At 31.4% G+C, this 20189-nt stretch overlaps 3 protein-coding genes across 4 annotated transcripts; 1 reads left to right on the forward strand and 2 right to left on the reverse strand.

Moving 5' to 3' along the window:
• Positions 1-2016: 2016 nt before the first annotated feature.
• On the reverse strand, positions 2017-3653 carry Rap2l (Ras-associated protein 2-like). The gene has a single exon (XM_026636831.2). It carries the CDS (start codon positions 3302-3304, stop codon positions 2759-2761), a length of 546 nt encoding a protein of 181 aa, XP_026492616.1. The 5' UTR covers positions 3305-3653; the 3' UTR covers positions 2017-2758.
• An 827-nt stretch (positions 3654-4480) lies between these two features.
• Positions 4481-15935, forward strand: LOC113398278 (phospholipid scramblase 1). Of its 2 annotated transcripts, XM_064215661.1 has the most exons (6): positions 4481-4716; positions 6281-6616; positions 10428-10693; positions 11145-11369; positions 14392-14553; positions 15140-15935. In XM_064215661.1, exons 2-6 carry the CDS (start codon positions 6286-6288, stop codon positions 15197-15199), a joined length of 1044 nt encoding a protein of 347 aa, XP_064071731.1. In that variant the 5' UTR covers positions 4481-4716; positions 6281-6285; the 3' UTR covers positions 15200-15935. The 2 variants fall into 2 exon arrangements, with proteins under 2 accessions (XP_064071731.1, XP_026492725.2); XM_026636940.2 differs by lacking the exons at positions 4481-4716; positions 6281-6616 and adding an exon at positions 9471-9779.
• Positions 15936-18102: 2167 nt separating this feature from the next.
• Positions 18103-20036, reverse strand: LOC113398276 (uncharacterized). Its single transcript, XM_026636939.2, has 3 exons — positions 19792-20036; positions 18783-19680; positions 18103-18413 (listed from the first exon to the last, which is right to left on the reverse strand). Exons 1-3 carry the CDS (start codon positions 19905-19907, stop codon positions 18192-18194), a joined length of 1236 nt encoding a protein of 411 aa, XP_026492724.2. The 5' UTR covers positions 19908-20036; the 3' UTR covers positions 18103-18191.
• Positions 20037-20189: the final 153 nt, after the last annotated feature.

Here is a 20189-nt window from a genome sequence, read left to right on the forward strand (position 1 = left end):
TTTTTTCTCCACGTATATGAAATATTTTAAAAGATCAAAGGTTTGAAATAAATATACAACGCGGTATTTGCTGTGAGCGCTGGTAAATTGGCTTTATCTGGGCCGGTAACGGAACCTAAACAGTAGTAGAGCTCAAAATGACTGAGTAACTAAACCATGACCTTCACTTTATGTGCTCTTTAACAAGTGATTCTGAAGCTTAACATAGACCAGTTAATAAGTGTGTTAAGTGCATTGCGTTTTCACATATCTATATGATATTTGCATTAAGTACAAAAATATATCAAACATAAGATAAAAAACACTACAAGAAATATTTTGAAATTTTCTACTAGGCAAAAAAAATATGTTTTAAAAAAGACACGTTACACGAACAATTCGTTCCACGCCTTATGCTGAAGGGAAAATCTAATAATACTTTATAATATGGTCTGTTAATTTACAGCAATAACGAACCAGTTAAGTATTGTATGGGCAAAGATGGTTGCGTACATCGTTACGGTCCAACAGACGCTTCACGCTACCATTTACGAGTATGCGTTTCCATCATTCGTACTAGCCCGCGTTAACTTTACACAGCGAATCCCGTTATAACCATGAAATCGTCAGCACATAACAACTAAATCGAAAAATCATATTTCTGTTGTTTTATTTGATAAATAGAAAGGCAACAGCTTCCCTGTCCCTCATAGTCAGACAAGAAATATTAATCAGAAAATTAATATGTTATATTCCTTGTGCCTGTAATGCTTAAACATTGCTATTTGGCGTTAGAATATTTTGTAATAGATACCTGTTTATATCCATGCAAGTTTGCATTACACAAAAAATAAGTCTATTGCTATATTTTTCGAAAAATCTAATTCACTCTTTGTTGTGGGTTTTTTATCAAGTAGAATGTTCCATCATCACTCATGATTGTGAAAACCAAATGGACATGTCAAACAGTAAAATACACATGACTCATTTAAGGAGGAAATGTTGTTTATAACTTGTATTTAGTAATTATACATAAATGGCCAAAAAGAGGATTGATACAAATTTAATTAATATAAAAAAAAATTAAAATACCTAATTCCTATTCAAAACAAATTATTAATTTGATTCTTTTCATATATTCTGCCATAAAGAATTAACTTATATTTGTATATATTTGTTTTTAATTATTTATTTAACAATGATCATTGTTAATATTTATTGCCATATGGCAGATCTACTTATCATTTTATAAATGATAAGTAGATCTGCCAATAAATAATTTTTTTAAACCTTGAAATCACTTGGTTATCACTTTAGATAATAAATATAAAATATTATTGCAAGGATTGTAGTTATATATATATTTCAAACTAGATATGTTTTAAAAAAACAATATTAACAGGCTGTAAGCAGTAATCTATTCACTGGGATTAAATTTGATATAAGTAATTATTGTCTACATTTAGCAAATTAAATATGTAATTGATATGTTCAGCAAAAGCAGTTATAGAACAGTAAAAAAATTTAAATATGGAACATATATGTAATGGAATTTTGCCTAATTTAATAATATTGTATGCATCTCGAAATACTTACACATACATACAAGATCATCACAAACTCTGTAGATATCATTTATAAAAAAGGATTATAATTTTATATATTATTTATAAATTTAAAAATCTGAACTACTTTGTATGAGTGTGAATTGTCCTTTCATTGTCTCAGCAATATCAAATGTATGACAAAATATCTTCCTGTTATGAAATGTGTGTACATTGTTGTGGCCAAATATAGTTTATGTGATGGAATATTTATGTTATTTGTAAAAGACAAATTCAAAACTAATTTACATATGATTTTAAAGGATGTAAGCTTTAAATAGTTTATAAAATTAATAAAATAAACAAAGATATCAAATACATAATGCAACTCAAAATGAAGCATTACGAGGCCACATATTGTAAATATATTACAATATTCGGTTGAAAGTAAACAAATTGGTTACCTTAAGTCTGAAGAATAAAACTTCACTAGTCAATCTCCCACTTAAAACTTTTATTATAGATACTTTGTTATATGTATTATCACAAATCCTGGTAGACTTTAAAACACAATCACGCAACTGACAAATCATTGTCTGCATTTTCTTGATTACTGATTTCTCATATAAACATAATTTACACAATACACAATTTGCAATATGACTTAGTGTAAAATCTTACTCAGCGCACTTCACTCTACACAATCATATAAGATTATTGCATATTTGGATGGCTTTTTTATTCTCTAAAACCGTCCTTGTCCTTCCACATCATTAATCTCATGAAATTATATACAAAGTTGACTAATATTACTTTACATTACAATTGTTACAGCTGCTTAGAAATTCAATACAGCTTTCGATTCCACCTTTGATTTTGAAGACCAATATAAAATTAACCATGATCTTTTAATGAAGCTAAAATACAATGTTCCAATCAGAACATAGAAATTAACATTTTGTTTATTTTGTATGATAATGGTTACCGCGGGAGTATCTACCAGTACTAAAGTATGAAAATATAAGATAAAGCACCTCGATTGGACAATGGTATGTATCAAAGATATTAACAACGTGATATGACGCGCATCGCGACCGCCGAGAGTCCAGCGATCAGGGCCGGCGCGCCGCCGCCCAGGCCCCGCTGGAGATTTGCGGCCGTCAGCCGAGGTGGGCTCACTCCCTCCTCGCCCTTGCAGTCTTACGAGAAATAAATGCCACATTACACACTAAATATTAAAGCACTGTACAACAACAATAAGTTTTCTTTTCCTTTTCAGGACTAACGTTCATTTCACGCACTATTTCGGCGAACATTTCGTTGACGTTGGTACGGCTTTTCGCCGATGCTTCCACGAATGGGCAGCCCCACATTTGCGCGAGGGCCGAGCCCTCTGCCTGCGATACTTCGCGTTGGTGTTCCAAATCGGCCTTGTTGCCCACTAGCAGTATGGGCACACGTTCCGATCCCTTAACGCGCGTTATCAATTCCTTCATTGGCTTGATATCTTGGAAAGTCTGATGATTTGTTAATGAATATACAACTACAAATCCTTGGCCATTCTTTATATACAAATCTCGCATAGACGCGAATTGTTCTGTGCCGGCGGTATCCAATATTTCTAAAACACATGGAGAGTTATCTACTTCGATTTCTTTCCTATAGAAATCTTCTATGGTGGGGTCGTATTTTTCCATGAAACATCCAGACACGAACTGTACGGTCAAAGCACTCTTCCCGACCCCACCCGAGCCTAGCACGACGACTTTGAATTCGCGCATTATTGTGTTGTATAAATCACACTTGCCAGTCTTCTACAAACGTTTCAGAAACGTATTCTCACTTTGTGCTATAAAAATGTCATTGCTATGTTGGTTAATGACTCACTCGGATGCGATCACTAAGAAACGAACACATAAAGAATGTTAACTAAATGATAAACAGGGACGCCATTTTAGTTAGATGAGTGGCAAAACAACTTTGATTGCATCGCGGTACTCTTCTATTCACTTTACACTCGATAGTACAAACACGGAAGCAACATCTAACCAACTGACTCGCTCTTTGCTAGAATTGGCACCAGCAGCAGGTTGGTCAATGCACTCTATTGCAATGAAACGGTTTGATTGGTGAATGGGAATATTGTCAACCGGATGCTAGTGTTGCCACTATTATGAAGTTTTTTATAATTGTAAGGAGAAATTTAACAGTAAGCATTATCTTAACAGAATAATATTTAAAATTTTATCGCGTTAATAAACGGTAATTATATAAAACATGGAACATTTAAAATAAAACTGTTGATTATTCAATTTATTGCAGAAAATTTATTGATTCATTATTTTTAAAATTTTCAATAATTTGTACAACAGTAACACTTCAATATCTTTTTAATTTATTTAGTTTATATTTGTTTTTATTCTGGTCTGAACTTTTATAAGCTTATTATTACAAATATTTATATTTTCCATCTGATAAGGAAAAATAAATGTTCAAGCAACACTTTACAGGAAGCTCATATATTATGTTGTCTATACTGAATTTCGTTTAGAAATAATTTTAATTCTTTTGAGAGTAATTAAGCTGTTATTATAAAATATTTTATGGATATAGTTTTTTGTATATAAATTAATTATTGCTTATTTTATGTTCAAAAACCACAACACATTTTGAAACAGATAATAAAACTTGTAAAGTTTAGATTACTACCGAATAGAATAAATTTAGACCAATAACTTTATTAATTGTATTCGGTGTATTGAGAATATAAATACAAATTGTTAATACATAAATATAAATTTAAAAAATACAAGAAATGTTATATAATAATAAAAAAGAGCATTGGAATTTAAATTGAAAAAATATTTGGTAGGTGTTTTGTCTTTGGTCCGGCATTTTTTATTTTGAGGTTTTTCTGTCCTAAGTTTTCTATTTATATTTACGTCATACGTAATGTTAGGTCATAATTCGTCGTTTCGCCGGTGGATAGTTGTAGATTCTAGATCTATTTTAGAAAAAAAGCTTAGACAATCTTAGTTTTAAAGACAGTCTTAGTTTGTATTCTTATTAAATTCATCAATATAGATCTCAATTTAATCTTATTTCAATAAGTGAGTGTTCTGCGGGATTGCAAATGTTCTTGGTCTATACTGTTTCAAATCGCTTTTTGTTGTACCAATTCTCCACCTAAACTGTAAGTATTAATACAACTTTTGATTTATGTGAATATAATATAAACGTCGTAATGTTATATACTTTACATAATTACTAGAGACCCAGTTTCGCTATTTAATATAGTTAATTTGCGTGAAGATAATTGTGTTGATAAAGTGGAATAATTATAATTATTAAAATATTCTAAACATTCTAAAATTTCTAAACATTTATAATGTGCACTATTTTTTTATTTAGAAAAAATATGACTATAAACAAATGTTTATACTAATTATTATTTAAATTTTCCAGTCGCCGAATAGTAGGTTTAATATTATATTGTAAGTTACAAATTAAATAAAGTTTAAAAAAACTTTACTTGGTTAATATTAAAATTCATACATATTTTTAGTTGATATAAAGTAACAATATACAATAGTTAAATGAACACTTAAGAAATCAGTTTTCTGCTTTAATATATATAGAAGGAATAAGAAAATAAACCAACGGTGTCAGTTTAAAAAATAATGTCAGTTTAATTTTAATTGAAATTTTCAAATTTATTATTATTTTAAACAAGCATAGCTTATAATAACTATTAAGCTAGACCTTTGCCTACTAGAGTTGACTAGAAGTACATTTAGAACTTTAATTTTTAACACAAATACTTTAATTTATCTTAATTTCATAATATTGTACATTGTACTGTAGCAGAGTTGTGTATCTATGTATAATGAAATTGGTGAATCAGGGTTTAATGTGACTAAGCATTACAATAAAAAACACATTGTAATATTCAAAAGCTTGAAATAATATATGTATATATAAATCACACTATATAATTATTCTTAAAAATGTTATGTAAACAAATAAAAAAAAAATGATAAGTACTAAGGTTTTTATTGTTAATCATGTAATGTGACCTAGTGTAATTACAAAGCACATAACTTAAAAAGTGGTCAGAATCAAATGGGTGACTTTCAATATCACTATAAACTGTGGTGAACTTGCAATTCGTCATTGTGACTGCAAAAGTCGCTATGTGTTTTTTTGTTATTTTTAGATTGTTATGCCATTTTAATCGATACTTCAATATGCACATTCTGTAAAAACAGTTTTGTGATAACTTCAATAATTTAAAAGTTTTAAAATTTAGTTAAGTGACGTTCATACATCGAAAGCTAGATAAATTGAAATAACGATTAAAATAGCATAAGAATCTAAAAATAAGAAAAAAACACATAGCGACTTATGCAGGCACAACAACGAATTGCAATCTGTAATTAGAACTGCAGAGAAGCAAAGTTATAATGTTTCTAAATCTATAATTCAATGTATAGATATAATTTATATCTTTTCTTGTAGAGCACATTACACATACTACTTAATATGGCCGAAGGAGCAATGATTTATTCTCATTTTCAATTGTTTTTACAAATATACATTGTACTTGACTTCATTTGTAATCTTTTCTACTTCTAATATTTGTATCTAGGAGATAACAATGAGTTTCTACGTTTATTAGTTATCAATTGTCTTACTGTTAATTGTAATTAAGATTGTAACCATATTATTAACTAAATATATTTTATGTTGCTTTTCAGAAATCATGTCACACAAGCCAACCCCGTACAGTCCAAACTTCCCTCAGAGTCAAGGCTATGGTCCTCCACCGGAGGTTGTAAAGAGCAATGAAAATTATCCAATGCAACCACAGGGAGGTTATCCCGGTCCTCCGCCTGGACCAATGCTCCCACCAGGAGCTCAGCCCCTACCTGGAATGCAGACAGGATTTCAACCTGGATTTCAGCCGGGGTTTCAGCCTGGATTTCAGCCCGGCTTTCAGTCTGGCTTCCAACCTGCATATGCGTCTGGCTATCCTCATCCTCAGCCTGGCTATCCACCACCAGTGATGCAACAGCCTGCTCCACAAGGCCCAGGTAATAACATGACTACAGACTACATTATATACATATATTAACTTTTTTCTTGTGTTAACTACTAATCAGCCAACACGAGGATATTGATATAGGTGCCTTATTTCTAATCCACCAAAAAGCTGCAAGCATTCACAGAGACTAATAAAAAATAGTATTCCTCACTTGAATAGTAAATCCAAGTCAGTTTCGTCACCAAATACAGTATTATAAGTAGGTTAATAGGAGTAATCAGGTTATAAAAAATTGAATATTCACACTGATATGAGCTGTTGACGGTTGAGTAGTCTTTTAAGTCAGTTTCATTAGTATGTCAACAGATTTATTAGTAAGGCAAAGCAAACAATAGTAATAATGTTATTGTGAATTAATGTACCTTCAAAGTTAGGAAGTGTTTAATAATTTTGAAGATACAATAATTAATTGTCCAATCAATCATGGACCTGCCACAATCTTATTTTCTCAGCGGCCAGACATTAACAGGGCCTCATAAATACATGCTAGTTTTGTACACAAGACAAGAATGTAACCAAGTGCATCTCATCCAAATATTATGTAACACTAGTCGGATTAGTCGACAGAGACAGAGACAGACAGAGAAAATAGGCTAGGTATCACATAAACAGTGTAGTTTAAAATCTATGTATATAAAAGCGAAGTACCACTCACTGATTTATCACGAAATCCCAGAAACTATAATACCTACAAACTTGAAACTTAGCATATAGGTTAGGTATAGGGTGTAGATATCCGCTAAGAACGGATTTTACGAAACTAAGGGGTAAAACGGGGTTGAAAGTGTGTTTATTAAATTTCGCGCGTGTAAAGCCGTAAGTTTAGCTAGTAACAGTATTAAAAATCACCAGCTCGTAATATATATTCAAGAAAAATTTATAGTAATACGAGTGATTTCGTGAAAAGGAACGGAAGTGTGTAACAGGAAGCCGGGTAAGCGCGCGCTATTTGATTTGACCAATGAGCGCGAGCGGTGCTAGAGTTGGCCGTTATATAGTACCAACCCACTTTCCGAGACGATATATATGTTAATATTTCATATTACGCTCACTTTTAAAAATATACATTATTTTTTTTTTTATAATCTTTGCTAAACTTCATAAGTGTTATAACTCTACCTACGATGAGTGTCGTGACGTCCATTCAAAATGATATGTCTACATAATAACCCCATTATTTATAGAATTTTAAGAAAATCTGATAACTGTACCAAAAGTACAGTCGGAGTAAGAAAAGGTTCGTCACCTTAAGATCTATTTTCGTGTGCTCAGTATGAGCGATAATCTGCTTTACCGATTGAGAATGACATATTGGTCGGTGACGTCACTTGACTGTATTGTAATCTGTGGTACATATAATCCACATACAGTAGGCATACGAGGTTAACAAGCAAGGGACGTCATCATAAGCCCGACCAATCAGGAGCGTTTTGTGTCACGTGACAAACTTTTAAAAAAACGCATTTTTATTTATGGATTTTTGAATAAATTAATTATTATTTTCGTTTCGTTAATAAATAACCATTTTTAAACTCATTATATATACTGATTACAATAATTGACACTTTAATTTTCGCATTGTCAAATAGCCTATTCTAATTATTTTAAAAAATAATTAGAATTATAACAAAACACTGCAGCCGCGTTCGATTTCTTGACATTCTTTTTCTTACCGGCCAGTATCAGACATTCGGCCAGTATTCATGAAAAATTAAAATATTATATTACAACATATTCTAAAAATAGTCAATCGACATATTATTAATTAAATTATTCTAATAAGTTATAGTTATACAATGTGTAAAAAATTACTAACAGTATGGACCTGGCTGATTTCTCTGAGGTGTGGATGGATGTTTGTTACTCTTTCACGTAAAAATACTGAACGGATTTGGATAAAATTTTGCAAACAGATAGAATATGTACTGGAATAACATATTGGACACTTTTTATCCCGGGAAAACATAAAATCTTTCGGGAACGCGTGTGAAACCGCAGGACGGAAGTAGTAAATAAAATAGTAAAAATAAATAGTAATTTTTAATTTGTTAAAAACAAGTATATCCGGCATTCGTATCAATCACAGCTTGTAGTCGCTGTCGCATTGATCCAACAAGGCGGGAGTATATGTCGATTCCTCTGAAGCCCTCCCAGACACTTCGGCAATGTTCTAAGACAGCTGCTTTGGTTCTATCGTTATTATTTATCGCAGGCCAAGGAATCACCACCACTTTCCGGTGCCGATGAAACCAGTCATCACACGTCACGTCATTACATTTATATAGACAATTTAAATCTTCTAATGACTAATTAGGCCATAAAAAAAGGTTTCATGTTGATACGACACTAGACGTAGTCCAAAGATGTTACACTATTTTGAACCAAGTTAACATACTATGTTAGTTTAATTTTATATGCAGTTGTCTGTTTAGTGCTTTAGATTCAAAAGGTACTAAGAGTTTACGACTTGATAAAGGAATGAATTTGAAAACTGACGAAGGTTTTCTTACTCTGCCTACATCATTTCAAATAAACATATTAACTATCGGTTAAAAAAAAAAACGCGTCGTATGTTATGTTTACTTCATAACGTATTTTCTTGGATTTGTCTCGATATTGTCTTTCGAATCATTTAATTGTAACGACTACGAGATAAAGATGTTTACTTTGAAAACACTTTAAGACCAGTATCGTCGATAGGTAAGGTAATTGCATTACTGTTGTCTTGTCAGTTTATCGTGTGTATTTATTCACTCCTTAATAAAAGTTTTATAATTGTATTTAAAAATCTATAATATATATATTTATATATATAATGCAAAATATAAAAAACAATGTCAATAATAATTTCGATATATTGAACGAAGAGATATCATCAAATGAAACAAAATTAACTTCTGACAAATCAAATAAAATTACAAGATATTTAAAAAAGAAGTGTTCGAAAATTTTCGTTTTGAAAAATAAGAGTGTTTATTTCGAAACGTTAACAGTGGCCAGCGCCAAAAGGACGGTTCATAGATTTTATAGAAAAATTTTTGAAAATCGTTCGGGACGATATGAAATATTATTGACGGACGAAGAAAGGAGGTTGAATAACGTTTTCGATTATATAAGTGTGGTGGAGGGAATCTAATTGTTGTTTTGTATCGGTAATGTTTACATTAACGCATAATATCTAGGTTAAGTCGCTTAATAACAAGTATGGTTGTTATGTACTATACATGTAATTAATATGTTTATTTATCACAAGGAAAATTAGATGTTTAATTTATGAAATGTATATCACAACAGTGTAATTCAAAACTATGATATCATTGAAACATAATGCCACAGACACTATTCAATGAATAATATAAATTAAAAAAAATAAATGCGTGCAATTAAAGACCTAAGTGAAACTTTTTGCATTGTGAGCTTGCGGGCATTTCCCCGGAACTTTGGGTCTCTTCACATGTGTAAACCTCTCATCCATAACGTTCCGTTCACGCCAAGGCGTATGATGTACTAAAGTACACTACGTCCCTCCCAATCACAACGGCGTCTTAAGTCGAGGTTCGGCCTCACAGGAGCAGCGCTTAGGATGCTCAAAAAGAAATCATATAACTCAAACGCAGTACCACCAACCGGGGTCAATTGTAGACCAGCCATACAAACAAATAAAATATTCAAAACAAAAATAAATTCGTTCCAGCCGTTTAATGACATACAAACGTTCAGAAGAATTATATTTTATAAATATAATGTAAATTCAATAAATTTTATACAGCTTTTTTATTTTCTATTAAAATAACTTTCAGGTGGATGGATGACTATTCCGCAAGGGCTCTCGAACTGTCCGCCAGGCTTGGAATACCTATCTATGATTGATCAACTCGTCGTTCACCAGAAGGTGGAGCTGCTGGAAGCTTTTGTCGGCTTCGAGACGAACAACAAGTATACGGTTAAAAACTCCATCGGCCAAAAAGTGTACTATGCCGTTGAAGACAACGATTGTTGTACCAGAAACTGTTGCGGACCAATGCGTCCCTTTGACATGAAGATTATGGATAATTTCCGTAACGAGGTATTTAATTTATCAATTTGATCTTAACAACAATTTGTTGTGTTTACAAAAAATCAGGTATTTTAAACAAGAAATGCACCGTACGAGTTGCGTATCCGTGAGTCCAAACGTCAGGCAAAAAATATTTGTTATCCCGGTAGTGCATAAATTAGAAAAACTCTCCGATCGTGTCGGATTATGAGAATGAGGAAATAGAGAGTGCATCTGTGTTAGCGCACACACTTGTGCACTATTATGTGTTCTGTGTAGTTGGCTTGTCTTCCTTGACGTTCAGTTGAGGACGATCTCAGCAGTAATTATTATTTAATCTGTCATTATTATATACATAATATTTTATATAAACCTGTAAATAGTAACATCTTTATAAAATATTATAAAAAATGGGTTTAGTATTAAAAAAAATGTCCTTGTGTCCTTGGCTTTTGTATTTACTAAGTGGAGTTTATTACAGGTGATCCACTTACACCGGCCACTGGCGTGCGACTCCTGCTGGTGCCCGTGCTGGCTGCAGAGCATGGAGGTGTCTTCGCCCCCGGGCTCCGTCATCGGATCCATAGAGCAGGAGTGGTCGATATGTAAGCCCTGCTATGCGATCAAGAACGCAGCCGGCGACGTAGTGTTGCGGATCAAGGGACCAGTTTGCACCTTCTCCATATGCGGCGATGTAGAATTTCATGTACGTACCGAACTATCATATATTTATTATATAATTTATTTATTGACTAACTAAAACCGTGACAATACCCATCTGAATCATAACTCAAGATTGTAGGTCCAAACCCGCAGCGTTAAGTTTTAATGTGCTTATTTTGGATAGTTAATCTCATGCTGGGGTGAATGGAAGCATTGTTATATTTTCATAAAACTATCGGATAAACATTGCCTGTATTTGGATTCACAGACTCGCATCGAAGCAGCATGATGAAACCCCAAACCTAAACGGTTTTGGGAGCCAATTACAGACGTAAATGCATGAATCGTACTCGTATCATAAAGGTTTTTTATAGCAAATAACTAATGCAATAACAATTATTTAAATCCGGACTTCTTTTTAAGATTTGCGCGTTCGACCGAACAAATTCTTAACTTTATTATATAAACCAAACAGGGTGCAAATTCTAGTAACAAATTGTCACTTTATCGCATTCGAAATGAATCGTAATCGTTGCCGTTCAGCTGTTCCTACTAACGCAAATATCCAGGTGCGGTTCGGTCGAAGGTAGATCGAAATGTAATAGGGATCGTATCGCAACCGATATAAATATGAGGAATTACTTCTCAATTACGAAGTTGAAGTTAATTTTGTGTCGAAGTTTCATTGGAATTGGATTATAATCGGGAACGTATCTAAACCGTTATATGTTAGTAGAATTAGTCCCCAGGTCACTTGCGAGAAACAGATAAAATAACACACTTCCATAAAATCAAAAATATGTTTAAATTAAACTTAATCAGGCTCCTGCTCGTTTGACATCTATCACATTAAAAAAAAAATCTTTGTTTATTGGTATTTAGAAAAACGGTAATTAAAAAAGTTTTTCGCTCGCCTTTGCAAGAAGAAATTACTGAAAATGAACGATATTTGTGTTGATCTTGAATTATTTATTAAGTTTATTAGCATGTGAATGACCCTTATTGTGTAGATGTTGCACATGTGACCATGTAACTAGTTCAGAGGTCGGTACAAGATAAGCGCGCCCAAATGTTATTTATATTCGATTACTAATTAAATTAAAATAATATTTTTCCTTTAATATAATTAGAATATCGAAATTATGTTATGTTTATATTGATTGTCACGTTATTCCTGCTGCATATATAATATATTAATAGCGTGAGCCGATTTTTGTCCCCGTGTTTATGGGACGATAGCTGCACATAAAAAATCGGTTATGGTCTCCTTTTGAAGAGCTCCAGCCGTAGATGTGCAGAAAACTAAAGAGGAATCTTGATTGCAATTTACTAAATAGTTACGATTTAACAAATCATCAATTTTAGAGAGCGGAAATTGTCACTGGCCGGGTGGAGGGCGGCGTTATGGCCGTATAACAAAATACAAATGTAAAACGTGCGTACTGTAAAACCTGTCATAGAGTTCGAAATTCTTAAAAAAGCTGTTGAATAAACGCAATGTTTCGCGGGCAACCCACTAGTATATTATTAATATACTTAAATATATAATACAAAAAAAAATATGGACTAAAAATTTGATTTATTGTACAATAGGCGGACTTATGGTGAATTTAGTGTCGTTCGCGTTTTAGGGGCCGGTCGGCAGGTGTAAAATAAGAAAGTAGTCTATGTCCATGGATGTCCTTGAAGTTCGAGCATGCTTCATAGCAAATTTCATCTTCCTAATTCATATATAAAAAATAATATACAGGAATTACACTTTTCAACTGGACGTGGATGGCCAAGTTCGAAACCAAGAGGAATAGTGAAATCAAACCAAAATATTTTTTATTCTTGTAGGCTCATAAGACCTTTTGAATCGTCATGTAACAGTGTTTAAATAAATGTAAAGCTACCACCGGTTCGGAAAGTAGATTCTACCGGGAAGAACCGGCAAGAAACTCACTAGTTACTCTTTTCTACCATTTTAATTACAAAGTATGTCAATAAATTATTATATATCATGCCTAGATTTAAAAAAAATCCTAATTCCACGCTTTTTTTTATCTTTATTATAATTCTATATTGAGCAATATGCATTATTTGTTGATGTTTTTTTCGACATGAACTTTAAATTTTTTAATAGGTCAAGGTTTAATAGAAGCGAATACCGCGCCCCAGGAAGGATGTATTAACTCTGAGAAGTCGGAAACTAGGTGTTATTAGTTTATCTTTCCTCCTTGTATCTATCTATACAAAGATTGACGCCGTTTCTTTAATATCTACATAAATATATCTCTATTGTTGTAAATATATATCACGGTTCGCATATGCTTTTACATTTAAAACTTACTAACTTCTTTTAAAGTAAGTACTGTGCATTTTAATAAATCAGGAAAAGAAGCCGTTTCCAAACACTTGTTAAAAATTAAGGCTATATAAGGAGCGATATCATAAATATTACTATTGATTATGTCCACGGAAAGACCCCTAGGTCATAAGTCCTTTTAATGTTAAGACTTTTAAACACTTTTATAATATCTAATGCTGTAACTCGTTCAAATGTAAATTCAAGATAATCTTTGCGACCATTATTCGTTAGCAATTTATTGGCGTCCAAGTATTTTATCGGTAAAAGTTTCATTAATGTCCATATCTATTTCCAAAGGTTAATTCAAAAAAATACAATTGTTACATTCTTCCTATAGCTTCGCTAATAAGCATCGAATTCTGGGAAGTAATGATATACGGAACATTTGAGGAAAATGTAGAATTTTAATGTATCATTGTCTTTGATTCATAAACTGCCCGTACCTCGCCCGAAATGATGCACAATTGTTCTAGAGTATTCTTCACTACATTATGTTTTAATTTCAAATTTTAATTTCTCTTCGAGTTTAAAGGCAACACGAAAAAAAGCTAAATGATCTCATCGGTCTTTGCCGACCATCATGTAAATAGTCATTGCTTTTGTAATGTCTTTAAGCACACAACGACTGTTTTTAATTTTACAATTTTGATGTTTTTCTGTTGTAATGTTCGCTCGTTCTTGTGACGTCTAACTGATAGGATGTTTTTTTTTTCAGGTTTATTCCAAAGATGGTGATACGAAGGTCGGTAAAATAACAAAGAACTGGTCCGGCTTGGCGCGCGAAGTGTTCACAGACAGTGACTATTTCGGCATCACCTTCCCGATGGATTTGGATGTCAGGATAAAAGCTGTTCTGCTCGGAGCGTGTTTCTTGATCGTAAGTACATTCATTGGAATAAACGTTTACGATTTTTTTCACTATGACACCTGTCGCTCAGTGTATTTGTGTTCCAGTGGGAGAATCATAATGTAATCACATATACAAGGGATATTATAGACCCAAAGTTAAGAATTTCTTACAGGGCCTATGTCATATATAGTTGCGACCACTTCTCACCAGTTGCCTCATTAGGAAAACTGCCTTCCTGAAAAAAAAAAATGTTATTGAGTCAAAAGTAATTTAATTGTCTCAGATTATTTAATGCTCTATTGTAAATAAATGTCTAGTCAATATTTTGAGTTGGAACACATTTCCTGTGCTAACAAATTATCTTTGTAAGTCAAATGCGGCTGGTTCGTAAAACGAAAACAGCACTGTTATATATTTATTTATTTATAAATTGCGTGTTCTTTATTTGAAGAAAAAGTAATGGTTTTGTTTATATTTTATTACGACGAAGGTACCGAAATATTCGAGGTTTCTTATATAGGAAAAAGGGTATGGTGGAAAGAGAGAAGAGAGGCATTTGGCCAACACTGGGCAAAGTCGGGCTGATGATAATCATTTGTATTTATTTTTTCAGGATTTTATGTTCTTCGAAAAGTCTGGAAACCAAGAGAGCGATCGTCCTGGAATGCTATAAGTTTGAAATATGTTAACCTACCTACTCACTTAATCTAAAGGTTATAAGTAATACTTGTTTATGAATCTCTAAAAGAATTACTGTAGTGTAAAGTCGCTCAACACTATATACATGAAGTGGACTTGTAATGAAGCATTAGATTAAGGCATATATACACAAATGGGGTTGTTTACTCTAAGCACAAAGTTTTTGATAAATATACTGTATAGCTTTAATCGTGCTATTGCCTTAATTATTATATTTTGCATTTTATTAGACGTAAGCCTCTACTATACGCGTGTAACTTTATAACTTATATTTAAGAAAAAATATCCTTGTAAACTTTCTATATAACAATATATTGACATGGTCGAAATTATTCTGTCTGTATATGTAATTGCCAATATATGTGCCAAGATGACGTTGAAAAATCACGAATTTATATAACAACGTCTCATCACATACTGCTAAATTCATATTGTTTCTGTTTTATCTTTTCCTTAATCGGAAATATATGGTATAGAACGTTTTTTGCTAACGGTACTTCGATCGAAGACCGTTATTTTCTATTTACTTTGACAAAGTTTAATTTAATTCTAAACATATTTGCGGATTATAACAAGTAATATCGTATATACATTATTTCGTTACATAGGAAGTTTAGAAGGTATTTCTTTCTGGTGCGTAGTTTTCTTATGATGCTTGAATGTGAAAAATATATTTAAACTTTTTTTGTTATTTAAATATGAAATAACAACTTTTCTTATTACAATAATTATGAATATTACCATAAATACTATATTTTTACGCTTTCATACAAAGGCTCTAAATTAAAAATATATATGTTACTGTAATTGTAAGTTGTAGTATTATACTCAAAAAAATAATTATAAGACATAAAGATATATGCAAAAAACCTTATAAACAATTAAACCACATACCGAAACATATGCAGCCTCACAAATAAACTTCGTTTAGCGTTGTGTAGTTAAAAACTAATTTCTCACAAACTATATAGGTAAAATTAGTGTTTAGCGATCGTTACGGCCAATCTATTTTATATATCGTAAATTAAATAAACGAAATATGCTTATTGAATATATAAATACGATAATTGTAAAGCGGGTGAAATTGCGACGCGACTATATATAATATTATGTACTGAAATCTTTTCCGAAACGTGCTGCATCTCCGTATAAGTTTTACGTATTCGTTTAATTACAGATTAAAAAAATATTTTAATACAAGTTTTTAGAATTGATTACTTGACTTAGTACAGTTCTGGTATATTATAATTGAATAGCATTTATTTCTAAATCTAAAATGTTCCTAAAACATTCATCTATTAAATTAAAATAATTATAATTTTAATTAATATTGTTTACTGTTTTTTTTCTTGGTTATCCATCCACTAGTCAGATGTATAATCTTTATATTTAAAGTTACAAATTTTACTTTTACTTATTTATCGATAAATCTAGCAAAATCATCTAGCTGAAGTATAATGTCCATAAAATAATTCTATTTTTCTTATGAGAGCACAAATATGTTCTAAAATAACTTTTTTTTTAATATTTAAATCAAAAGCATTTCAGCGTTGTGTTGAAATCGATGTTAATTTTCTTCTGTAGTATCTATTGTATTAGTGGTTATGATATTTGTATATTATTACTTTATTAAAACATATTCTGTCACGTTGTTTTGATACTAATATTATACTATGTAAAAAAATATAAAAGAAGTTCGTATAAATTATGTGCGTTTTATTTTTGTATTTCCTCAAGGCCTGTTTATATGTATTAATTTTATTAAAAAAATATATTTAAATTTACTGTTAATTGATTTTTATTCTTATCTTTATTTCACTGATTTCCGCTGAATTGCAACTGTTATAGTTCTTCCGAAACCGTAATGGTATCGATTTTTTTCCTCAACTTGTTATTTATAGAAACCTTACTTGGTAATAGGACTTCGTGAAATTCTGTCTGTGTGTCCCACAATATATCGTTTTCCGTCTCGCATTTTTAAATTTGGACCGATAATTATTGTTTAAATAATGAAAAATATCCAGTGTTTAATCATTTTTATAAATTAGAAGAAAAAAATAATTTTAAATGATACCTTTTTATAATAAGTTTTTGAAGTTGCATTTTTGACTTATTTTGAAAAAATCTAAAAAAACGCGATAACTAAAAATGGTTCACTTTTGCATCATGCATATGGGGGTTAAAATTATCGCAAATAGTCACCCCTATCACCTCCTAACGGGAATACGTCGAATTACCAATAACACTGTATATAATTGGGGGAACACGAAATAGCGATGCTGCAATGCAAAAAAATGGCAACGCCAGGAAAAAACAAAAATAATAATAAAAAAAACGATTTCTCGTATATGATATACATATAGATACTCCCAAGTTGTATTTGCTCCTCCAAACATGGGAGGGATAGGACTATACGATAATACAGTGCTGCAAGCTGCTACCACTGATTAGGCCAATAAGAGGGCCTTAATTATTGGCCTAAACAACAAAAAAACGGTTTTGTTTTTTTGTTGTTTCAATTTCTCCCGATAATTATGTGACTAATTATATATATCAACTATCATTGTTTAATAGTGTTTATGTATGGTAGTCTTATGTGGTAGGTTTAATGTTGTGGGCTCACTCGTATGTATGGATATTTGATATTTTATTAAGTATTAAACAATCATTCAGTCATGTTAACCGTTAAGTAAATGACATTTATTGAAGTATTTTTTTCTTGCAGTGACATGTCATATCATAGAGCAAAAAAAAATTAAATGGGCATTGCAATCCAATCAATTCCAGGCTTCAGCTAGGACAAAAATAAAAACATACAACTAGTTAATAATATATATAAACACATTTTTTTTATATATTTATATCCACCTTTATATTATTATATTATATGCCTTTCGGTTATATTGAAAATACATCATTTGAAATACTATTTTTATTAGTCAAAATTCAATATAATAAAGTCAGACTTATAAGGGCTTATTTACAGCAGATTTTTGAGTACACACAGACAAATCCGCTTGGTGTAGTGTTAGGTCGGCGAAGCTGTCTTCTTGATGTGATAACAGAGACTTTTTCACTGCATTCATTTCTCTATGATCATGTTTAATTATGACAGGTTTTGGTAACGAAGAAGCTACTCTTTTAGCCCATGGACTCTCTGGCAACTTCTCTTTGTCAGGTATTGTTATCTAAAACATCATAAAACACATAACTTTAAAGACTATGTATGATTTAATATTATGCAAATATGATTTACGTAAAACTACCAGCTATTATATCCAACTTATGTGCAACAAAATAACTTCTCCATATTTTAAGAAATTTTTAATGTAGAATTACTTATTTATTAAGACAAACCAATCTCCTAACGGGCTGCTTCTATTACATGCAATTTAAAAAAGTACTAATAACATAAGCAAAATTCTTCAGTCTGATTTTGAGCCAACCATTAAAAAATATATAATGAAAAGAAATTGTCTAGTGTGTCCTAGCTTTCAAACATCACTTGACTCCTAAATACTAATTTATCTGTGTAGATTATTAAAAAATATATTTACCACTTTCGTTTTTTTGGCACTTCTATAAGCAAGCGAGGGTAGCAAGACATTTTCTTTATTGCCTAATTTAATATCACTTGTGCTTTTTACAAACTTAGGAATAGATGATAAACCAGGTAAGGGTTTTTTTGGATGTACATCCCTCAACAGTGGAACTTGTGGACCATTCTTGATATATGATGCTACAGGACTAGTAATATGTTGATAGGCATTAATTTTACCAGGTGTTCTCTTTGTAGACGACAGTTGATACTTTTTCGATGATAAGGGATTCTTTGGTGTTTTAAATATTTCCTTAGAACATTTTGTTTCAACAAATGGTGTTGATATACCTTCAGTCTTTACACTTTGAACATGTTTCTGCGAGTTACAGGATTTTAAAGGTGTTTCATATAATTTTTCTACTTGTACATCAGTTATTGTTTTAGATTCAATATTTTTATTTCCATGTTCTTTTACATTCTTTTCACTTAAATTTTCTTTTTTTATTTCTATATCATTATTACCGTTTATTGTACTTGTAAATATTTCTGGAATGTTACTTTTAGTTTCTTTTTCTGTTTGACTAATATTGCCCTCAGCTTTTTTATTTTCGTTATCATTCAAATGAGCATTATTCAAAATATATTCGACGACTTCTAAAGTATTATCTAATACATTATTCACATTTGTCTTTGGGGATGTATACATTTCAGTTACCATTTCTTCTAGTTTTAAAAAACTATCATCTGTAGATTTAACATCCCAGTCTGAAGGAGCCCTTGGAATAGAGTTAGCATTTGAATAACGATCTAAGACCGCGTTGGCGTTTCTACCGGAATATATATCGGGCTCCGAATGCGTCTCGATGACACTAATACTTTCGTCGTTTACAAATTTATCGTTATCAGTAGAACACCTTAAATAAAGTTATAATTCGAATATATTAAACAGTTTTCATCCAATCAATATATATATTACTTTACATTTAGAACTACAAATGATATCGTGGTAAGAAAGTAATACTTACGAAAAAGTTTGCCGAAAATTATTGCATAAAATACGTTTCTTTACTTCTTTTAAAGATAACTTTCCAAAATATACTTCGTCATCACTAAGATTTTCATCTGCTGAGTACATGGCCATTGTTGTAATGATATTGTTACATTAATATACTAGGAACTACACTCAAGATCGTTTTAATTATTTTGTTGAATGTACAACGAACTTTATTTTCATAATTCAAAATTTGAAGTTCTTGTTATGTCAAATGTCAACGTTATTCTGTATTGTCTAATATCTTCCTTCTCGAATAAGACTAAAGCAAGACATTATACAGCTTATTCTAAAATTCTTAAAACCGCTATAGAATTATAATGCCTTTATAATCACGTGAAGGTTGATTTTAAGAACACTGCAGAATATGAG

Source organism: Vanessa tameamea, chromosome 2 (genome assembly GCF_037043105.1).
Source record: "Vanessa tameamea isolate UH-Manoa-2023 chromosome 2, ilVanTame1 primary haplotype, whole genome shotgun sequence".
NCBI classification, from domain to species: Eukaryota; Metazoa; Arthropoda; class Insecta; order Lepidoptera; family Nymphalidae; genus Vanessa; species Vanessa tameamea.

What these genes read in the sequence shown, in the direction of transcription:
- Rap2l (XM_026636831.2), bottom strand. Translation starts at nt 3,304, where the DNA reads ATGCGCGAATTCAAAGTCGTCGTGCTAGGCTCGGGTGGGGTCGGGAAG.
- LOC113398278 (XM_064215661.1), top strand. Translation starts at nt 6,286, where the DNA reads ATGTCACACAAGCCAACCCCGTACAGTCCAAACTTCCCTCAGAGTCAA. An exon ending in GCCTGCTCCACAAGGCCCAG is followed by an intron (nt 6,617 to 10,427) that starts GTAATAACATGA and finishes AATAACTTTCAG; the next exon opens with GTGGATGGATGACTATTCCG. An exon ending in GCGGCGATGTAGAATTTCAT is followed by an intron (nt 11,370 to 14,391) that starts GTACGTACCGAA and finishes TTTTTTTTTCAG; the next exon opens with GTTTATTCCAAAGATGGTGA.
- LOC113398276 (XM_026636939.2), bottom strand. Translation starts at nt 19,907, where the DNA reads ATGGCCATGTACTCAGCAGATGAAAATCTTAGTGATGACGAAGTATAT. An exon ending in AATTTTCGGCAAACTTTTTC is followed by an intron (nt 19,681 to 19,791) that starts GTAAGTATTACT and finishes ACTTTATTTAAG; the next exon opens with GTGTTCTACTGATAACGATA. An exon ending in GTGCCAAAAAAACGAAAGTG is followed by an intron (nt 18,414 to 18,782) that starts GTAAATATATTT and finishes ATGATGTTTTAG; the next exon opens with ATAACAATACCTGACAAAGA.